This window comes from Mizuhopecten yessoensis, unplaced genomic scaffold (assembly GCF_002113885.1).
Source record: "Mizuhopecten yessoensis strain PY_sf001 unplaced genomic scaffold, ASM211388v2 scaffold6213, whole genome shotgun sequence".
Classification (NCBI taxonomy): Eukaryota; Metazoa; Mollusca; class Bivalvia; order Pectinida; family Pectinidae; genus Mizuhopecten; species Mizuhopecten yessoensis.
Window position 1 is genome coordinate 109,484 of NW_018406437.1, and position 9,116 is coordinate 118,599.

The 9,116-nt window shown below is 36.6% G+C and overlaps 1 protein-coding gene across 1 annotated transcript; it reads right to left on the minus strand.

Moving 5' to 3' along the window:
* Nucleotides 1-251: 251 nt before the first annotated feature.
* Nucleotides 252-5,399, minus strand: LOC110451849 (GTP-binding protein SAR1-like). Its single transcript, XM_021500059.1, has 6 exons — nucleotides 5,204-5,399; nucleotides 4,613-4,729; nucleotides 3,932-3,997; nucleotides 3,503-3,606; nucleotides 2,772-2,900; nucleotides 252-1,207 (listed from the first exon to the last, which is right to left on the minus strand). Exons 1-6 carry the CDS (start codon nucleotides 5,244-5,246, stop codon nucleotides 1,076-1,078), a joined length of 591 nt encoding a protein of 196 aa, XP_021355734.1. The 5' UTR covers nucleotides 5,247-5,399; the 3' UTR covers nucleotides 252-1,075.
* Between the last annotated feature and the right edge of the window lie 3,717 nt (nucleotides 5,400-9,116).

Sequence of the window (9,116 nt, forward strand, 5' to 3'; positions counted from 1 at the left end):
AAAAACAATCATCCCCTACGTTGAGGGTATGCCGAAGAAAATCTCAACCCTCGGGGTAAGATGATTGAAGCAAGCAATGGGTTAGACAAGCAAGAACATCATCCCTCGGGTTGAGATCTCTCTATCATAACCTTAGAGTAGGGAACTATTCTATGAACCCCCACATATGAGGAGGGGGCGATCATATCTCTACGTGTGAGGTAATTAGAGAACACAACAAAACAGCCTCAATTTTATAATCGTTTTATTGAACAATAAATGATATAACTTTTAAAACCGAATTTAATAACAATGTACAAAAATATAAATGTATCACTTTACACAGTAATAGGACTAAATTCATATTCATACTTCATTTATCTACTGCATTACAATAGCAGAAGTGGAGGTCAATTACACCTCCCATAGTTCTAACAAACATAATTACTATAATATGATGTGTCACGTTTGAAAGAGACACAATTTCAATTGGTAAAAATTGCATTGACATTGCAACATTCAAGATTTCACATGTAACATATTTTTTTACATTGTAAAACATTTATATCACGTATACAATTTTTACTAACATATAATGTGTTTAGAATAATCTCATGTAATCTGATCCTGTTAGATAGCATTGTCCCCGAGGTCTGAAATACATCATTGTAGTCAATTAAGGATCACTGTCCCATAGCAGGCAAACGCTAGAAAACAATCCACTGTTTTTTGTTCGTATAAACCGAACTCGCTCCTTTACTAATTTGTTTTAAATATAACTAGCGTCGTTGCAGGGGTACTACATGTAGTACTACCGTTGACTAGCAGCTCAGTTCTTAAGAGTGAAATTACGTATAATGATAAGATAATCTTGGTTAACATCCAGGTATGTCCTCATATCATTCTTACACTCAAATCACTGTTGTTGATTGGTGTTAAGTTTTGTTTTCATTAAGTTCCGTAAGTTATGTTTTTGTTTTCAGGAACGATTTATCTTGTCATCGTCGGGGTCACCATCTACGTCCTTTAAGGCTGTCATGTAATGATCTGTTTCTACGTGGCAGACATATTACTATATTTTTTAGTGCCATCACGTTTATTTGTTTGTGGCCTTTGCCAACCACCGGAAGGCGTCCCCGTATCCATTTTTCTTCAGTAGACTACACATAAACAGCTGACACTTCCGGCGTTGTGATGTATCATCATCCGCCTCCTGGAATCTCGCCTCCTGGAACAACCATTAGTATATTAAAACAGGGCGAGATAACTATAACAAGTTTTGCCGAGATAAGACGGCCATTGTGATATTAAAACAGGGGCAGATAACTTTAACAAGATTTATCTAGGTGAGACGAACAATGTGATATTTAAACAAGGGGCAGATAAATATAACAAGACTTGTCTAGGTGTTACAAACATTATGATATTAAAACAGGGGCAGATAACTATACTGGAACTTGTCTAGATTTGACGAACAATGTGATATTTAAACAGGGGCAGATAACTATAACAAGACTTGTCTAGGTGTGACGAACAATGTGATATTAAAACAGGGGCAGATACCTATAACAAGACTTGTCTAAGTGAGGCAAACATTGTGATACATAAGTATTAAAACAGGGGCAGATAACTATACTGGGACTTGTCTAGATTTGACGAACAATGTGATATTAAAACAGGGGCAGATAACTATACTGGAACTTGTCTAGATTTGACGAACAATGTGATATTAAAACAGGGGCAGATAACTATACTGGGACTTGACTAGATTTGACGAATAATGTGATATTAAAACAGGGGCAGATAACTATACTGGGACTTGACTAGATTTGACGAATAATGTGATATTAAAACAGGGGCAGATAACTATAACAAGGCCTGTCTAGGTGTGACGAACAATGTGATATTAAAACAGGGGCAGATACCTATAACAAGACTTGTCTAGGTGTGACGAACAATGTGATATTAAAACAGGGGCAGATAACCATAACAAGACTTGTCTAGGTGTGACGAACAATATGATATCAAAACAGGGGCAGATAACTTTAACAAGACTTGTCGAGGTGAGACGAACTTTGTAATATAAAAACAGGGGCAGATAACTATAACAAGTCCTGTCTAGGTGTGACGAACAATGTGATATTAAAACAGGGGCAGATAACTATAACAAGTCTTGTCTAGGTGTGACGAACAATGTGATATTAAACCAGGGGCAGATAACTATAACAAGTCCTGTCTAGGTGTGACGAACAATGTGATTTTAAAACAGGGGCAGATAACTATAACAAGGCCTGTCTAGGTGTGACGAACAATGTGATATTAAAACAGGGGCAGATAACTATAACAAGTCCTGTCTAGGTGTGACGAACAATGTGATTTTAAAACAGGGGCAGATAACTATAACAAGGCCTGTCTAGGTGTGACGAACAATGTGATATTAAAACAGGGGCAGATCCCTATAACAAGACTTGTCTAGGTGTGACGAACAATATGATATCAAAACAGGGGCAGATAACGTTAACAAGACTTGTCGAGGTGAGACGAACTTTGTAATATAAAAACAGGGGCAGATAACTATAACAAGTCTTGTCTAGGTGTGACGAACAATGTGATATTAAAACAGGGGCAGATACCTATAACAAGACTTGTCTAAGTGAGGCAAACATTGTGATACATAAGTATTAAAACAGGGGCAGATAACTATAACACGACTTGTTTAGGTGTGACGAATATTATTTTCTCAAAACTGGGACATATAACTTTAACAAATCCTGTCAAGCAATTGTACCTACCTGATTCAGATGACACTGTAGGCCAAATTTCATTATGAGCTCTTCCTTGCCGATAGCTGTTGCTTTGTCCGTCTTGTTACCAAGTATAAGAATAGGAACCGGAGGTATATCGGGGTCTTCAACGATCCTCTGAAACACAACATCAGAGAAAATATTAAACCAGCAATATACAGATATATAAGTTTTCTGTACATGTTTTGAATATAACAGGATTTGTGATCCGGATGGGATATTTAATAAGATATATATCTTGAATTGAAACTGATTCATGAATGTTATCATAAAATAGCTATAATATTTAAACGTAGATACGAGCTCGTGAGACGTCGGACACATTTCTTTCTGACATAGCAAAGGTGAAATTATTTGCACATGTATTTTTAGAAGTACATAATTATACTATAGTGTGAAGCAGGGATTCACGGAGATGTTTAAAGGGTTATTAGGTGTTTAGTTGTGTGAGAGAGGGGTTGTATGTGTGAGAGAGGGGTTGTGATGCGTGAAAGAGAGTTTGTGAATTGTAGGGTTATTAAGGGTACGTATGTACGAGGAGGGGTTGTGATGTGTATAGGATTATCAGGGTACGTTTGTATGAGAGAGGCATTGTAATAATTTAGGGTTATTAGGGGTAGGTATGCGAGAGAGGGGGGTTGAGACGTGTAAGATTATTAAGAGTATGTAGTAAGGCTATTAGATGTACGTATGTAGATGACAACTATTGTGATTTTTACCGAAAGTTCGTTTTTGCTCTCCTGGAGTCTCTCTCTGTCTGCCGAGTCGATGATGTAAACAATCCCATCTACAGCGGGGAAGTAATCCAGCCAAACTCTCCGCACTTGGGAAGAAAAGAAATATATCCTCATATGTAGCTATTTTCATGTTATTTCGATTGAACATTTGAACGTATTATTTTTTAGTTACAAAAAGAATCACACATATTAGCGTATGCCCAACACTGCCTTATCTTGAACAGTGTAAACTGTCCTCAAATGTTGTGAAACACTTTCTAATATTATGGATATGTTTTGAACTTTAAAGGGACATATCTTTAAAACAATGTTTCATATGTGTCCCTGCTGTCCTCTTTGCTTCGTAACCGACACAGTATAAGACGAGTTTTCACTCGCTAAGATCGTACTAACCCCAGAGAACGCACTTACTTGTCATATGTCCGCCGAGATCGTATGCCTGTATGGTAAGTCCACCAATAGTCATCTCTTCACATCCTATGGAGACAAAGAATATCACGGGTACTTACAAATGTTCATAGACAGCATATGCTGGGCCAACGTCTGATTGTGGTTGTATTGTTGACTGAGCGTTGGTGTTATCCATAGAATATTTCCAATTAGTGTCTTATATATTAGAAACTCCATATCATATACAAAAAAAACCCTCTTGTTTATTCAATAATCAAAATTTACTTGATGTTGCCATTTATTGATTCCAGTTATATATTCTGAATTCCATCCTGGCTCAACGTTATAAATTTCAAGATAACCTTCGCCAAAGTTGATTTACATGTAACTTTGGGATGCAAGAAACTTACGTGCGGATAACATTGGGATAACGTGTTTAACCAACTTTTTGCCGATTTGTGCCAACGTTACATCCTACGCTTTCTGACCAATAATGGTGGTGGACCATGAGGAGTCATCGGGGCCTTAGGACACCCAATCCCCTGTTTCGGTAATGATACACAAGGACCCTTTTGAACCATGCATGCTTTTATAAAGCTCTAGACCCCATATAAGACATTGTCACTTGTACAAGTTCCACGCTCTCCCATGCCCCACGCCAGTCCCTCATACAGGTAAATGAAAATGCATTAATCAACTCACGTGCCTGGCCTGTCGGCGGGAACTGCACAGCACGTCCTGTCTTCAGCATGGTCAGTAGGGTGGACTTGCCCGCGTTGTCCAGTCCAACAATCATGATCTTAGCGGTTCTATTGAAGCCTTTGAAAAATCAGCACTTATCTTTATTAAATCTATCACAAGTATATATTGCTCATTTTTAAGGTGTTTTAAATGTCAGCTCTTGACTTCCATGCATGACGTATTAGTGAAATAAATAGAGTATTCTAATTGAAACAATTGAATTTTCTGTTTCCTACATTTACCGAAATGAAAGAAGTCATGCAGTGCGCCATCAACATTTTGGGAAATGAAAAGAATGAATTTATTTACATTGCGTGTATTTTTTTATTTCACACTATTGCTAAATTACATCACACAGCTTTCTCGTGTATATGATACGTATATCTTAAAAGAGACCCCCATAACTCTTTTGAAAAAGTAATTATAAAATAGATAAAATAAACACTTACATGATTGGGGTTTAATGAGACAGTATTTAAAAGTTAATCTAAATTATCATTATCCGTACAAATTTTTTAGTTGAATATGCGTATGGATAAAATGAGTACGTACCGAAAAATTGCAGAACTGACTGCATCCAATCCCAGAGAAACATGGTTTTGTTGAAGTATTGTCCTAGACGCTGGCAATGCCGTTCTAGTTTCGTGTGTAAAAGGTTAAAGTTGTGCTATAGTTGGTATTTCAAGATATTTATACTGGAAGAAAACACAATATCATTAGCGATTGCTTGGCTGGCGCTGACATAGCACAGAATGACACGGCACATGTAACGTAAACACGGCCACGTGGCCAAGGTTTGTTCGAGTTATCCCCCTTACTACCAAACGAACAGTATTGCGTCAGCTATGGAAATTATAGGAACGTCTATTTCCAGAGGTGTTTCATATCTTTATAAGGGTTCGAATGATAGATTTAAAAAAAAATTGTGATCGAAGTTTGATTGAATTAAAATATTTCTTTAACAAATAAGAACAAGATGTAGTCGCGATCGGTGGCATCTTCAGACTTGTTAACCGAGAATAAATAATTTTGACTAGTTTCTAAATATAGAATTGTAGGTCATCTTAAAAAATTATGTACAATATATATATTTTGTAGCTTAGTCCTTAGCTTGGTAAGAACCGGAGCAAGGACGTAATGTCTCCTCAACCATTCAAAATAATCTACGTGTCATTCTTTACATCAAACACGTGTCGTGAAATGTATGCTATTATTTGAGGAATCCTCCTCCACACTCATCAATGGTACAGCTATAGAACAATATATGGCAGGCTAACAGAACGGTACCAGGTACGTTTGGAAATCAAGGCAAACATTTGGGCTTACAGCTTTTGTTTGCCTATTTCATATTTTAATTTACTGTGTGAGCTTCGCTTGTACTAATTGCGGTCATATCCGATACCGGTCCTTTTAATTAAGACCATATACACATTAAATATCACTGACAACGGTATGATAATAATAAATGGATAAATGTACCTATTATCTGCATTCATATAAATGATGTAAGAATATCTTTACATAATTTAACATATATTTAATCATAAATACGCTATGTCTTTTCTAGTCACTTAACAGTGTACAAATGTACTTGTAAAACTATTTATAGATGGCTTTACTCGGGGTGTTACCTCATTTTCCGACAGCTATTTCATTCACAGTCAAATTCAAAAGGAACAATTAACTTGTGTAAGTCAGATCAAAACGTTTCGCTGATTCTAATGAATAAATGCGAATGCCTGATATATTATAATTCCTACCCAAAGTTACGTCATTAGTTGACTCATACGGACGTATCTGCTTATTTAAGCTATTTTTAATATTCCAGCAATTCACATAGTACTAACCATCCAGGAGGATTGTACTCTAGTTAAACCATTTTTAACTGTTTTGATAGGGTTTTTATATATATTTTTCAATTTATTTTAGTTCTGGTTTGAAACATATTTTGTTCTTGACGTATATACTCATTTCCTGGTTCGGAATAGATATCTACATATTTATTTCCGTTTTCGTTTTTATATCGAACGATTATGACTCCTAATTGCCTTATAGTTACTTTGAACCTTTATCACCGATGAAAGCATTCCTTCCGAGAGACTTGTTTTTCTCTTATAACATCCCTGATTTCTTTGTCGATAGGATTTTTCCAATGTTTTACTGTAAAAACAAACTTTCAACTGTTTTCTATTCAACAATATTATTGATGTTCTTATTTTTCATTTTTTTTTTTTTTTTATACATGTATGTAAACAGAATGTACACGCATAATCGCACATGTACATTGTACACAAGGACATAAGTTAATCATCATCATCATCATCATGATTTCCCAGAATTCTATCTAACTCTGTAAACTTATTTTCGATACTTTTTCATTGTTTCCTTACATTTTTCCAATCTCTGTCTACAATGGTATTCTTTACCTCTATGGTTCTGAATTGAGTACAAAGCCATATGGAAATATGTCCGAGATAGAACGTTCTGCATCAGGAATCTTCAGTGATTTGATGTAATCAATGTTGGTATTTGCACCGGCTGCAATTCCATCTGTTCAGAGAACATTTTCCTGCATGCCATTATCTTTTGCCTCCTTATTACCGAAATTCCAGTTGATCTGGAAATGGCAATGGACCTGTTTGCTGATCACTTAGCGATAGCTCCTCCGGGTCATGCTTCTTTATTTACGAATATCATAAATGATTTCTCCACATTTTGGAGTATCACATATGTTTTCTCCACAACAGAGAAACGTTAACACGTTAAAACCTTGCGATATTGCACCAAGTATTGATTAAGTCACCTTCCGTGCTGTCATAACATGTGTTCATGCCGTAAAGGCTCTTTTTTTATTCGTTTGATCCAATGTTTGAGATCGATGACGTCAGTCTATGGGTTTTAACACTGGCTTTATCGGTAATGACTATGCCCACAAGGGTTGTTCAAAACAGGAATGTCTTAAAGATAAAAGAACACAATATTTTCAAGATGGAATATAATTTTGTCATGAGTGCTAATACTAAATCATAAGCAATAGTGTAACATATATAGATATGACACTTGCAACCTGCAATGCAGCAGTATGGGGAAATGTTATTTAAAACCTACACACAGGTGTTGTCAAAACGGTTGCTCCCGAATGTTCTCTTTTTTTCAAACTTTTCAGAGCAACACACGTACAAGGTACGGTTTAGCAGCTGCTGTAAATTAAAATCCACACAAAGACACGCACGCATACATTTATATCTTGTTTGGTAACTATTTCAATATATTCGAGTAATCGATGTTGAAATATCACCACTAGTTCTTAACAATTTAGGTTTTAGGAAATGTACATGGCGGACATATTGCTGAATCATATGTAAAATAATGCTAAATGCCTTTGGTGTATCTTAAGTCGTTTAAGATACTAGCATGTAGTTTCAAAAGGTTTCAAACTAGAACTTAAAATGAAATCAAGTTCTTCCTAGCTGTAGAAAGATTCAGCCCTGTAGCTAAAAGTGTGCCACATAAAACAGCAGAAGCTCATGTAACTGGACCATTAATCTCCCATAATTGGACAATTACTCTCCTGTAACTGGACCATTACTTTCCTGTAACTGGACCATTACTCTCCTGTTACTGGACTATTACTTTCCTGTAACTGGACCATTACTCTCCTGTAACTGGACCATTACTTTCCTGTAACTGGACCATTACTCTCCCATAATTGGACAATTACTCTCCTGTAACTGGACCATTACTTTCCTGTAATTAGACCATTACTCTCCTGTTACTGGACTATTACTTTCCTGTAACTGGACATTTACTCGACTGTAACTGGACCATTACTCTCCTGTTACTGGACTATTACTTTCCTGTAACTGGACCATTACTCTCCTGTTACTGGACTATTTCTTTCCTGTAACTGGACATTTACTCGACTGTAACTGGACCATTACTCTCCTGTAACTGGACCAATTCTCTCCTGTTACTGGACTATTACTTTCCTGTAACTGGACCATTGCTCTCCTGTAACTGGACCATTACTCTCCTGTATCTGGACCATTTCTCTCCTGTTACTGGACTATTACTTTCCTGTAACTGGACCATTACTCTCCTGTAACTGGACCATTACTCTACTGTAACTGGACCATTACTTTCCTGTAACTGGACCATTACTTTCCTGTAACTGGACCATTACTCTCCTGTTACTGGACCATTACTTTCCTGTAACTGGACCATTACTCTCCCATAATTGGACAATTACTCTCCTGTAACTGGACCATTACTCTACTGTAACTGGACCATTACTCTCCTGTTACTGGACCATTACTTTCTTGTAACTGGACCATTACTCTCCCATAATTGAACAATTACTCTCCTGTAACTCGACCATTACTCTCCTGTTACTGGACCATTACTCTACTGTAACTGGACCATTACTCTCCTGTTACTGGACTATTACTTTCCTGTAACTGGACCA

Bases quoted from the DNA above. Each gene is read 5' to 3' on its own strand.
- LOC110451849 (XM_021500059.1), bottom strand. From the start codon at position 5,246: ATGTTTCTCTGGGATTGGATGCAGTCAGTTCTGCAATTTTTCG. The intron at 4,730-5,203 runs GTACGTACTCAT...GATTTTTCAAAG, and splicing joins GTCAGTTCTGCAATTTTTCG to GCTTCAATAGAACCGCTAAG. The intron at 3,998-4,612 runs GTGAGTTGATTA...TTGTCTCCATAG, and splicing joins CCCGCCGACAGGCCAGGCAC to GATGTGAAGAGATGACTATT.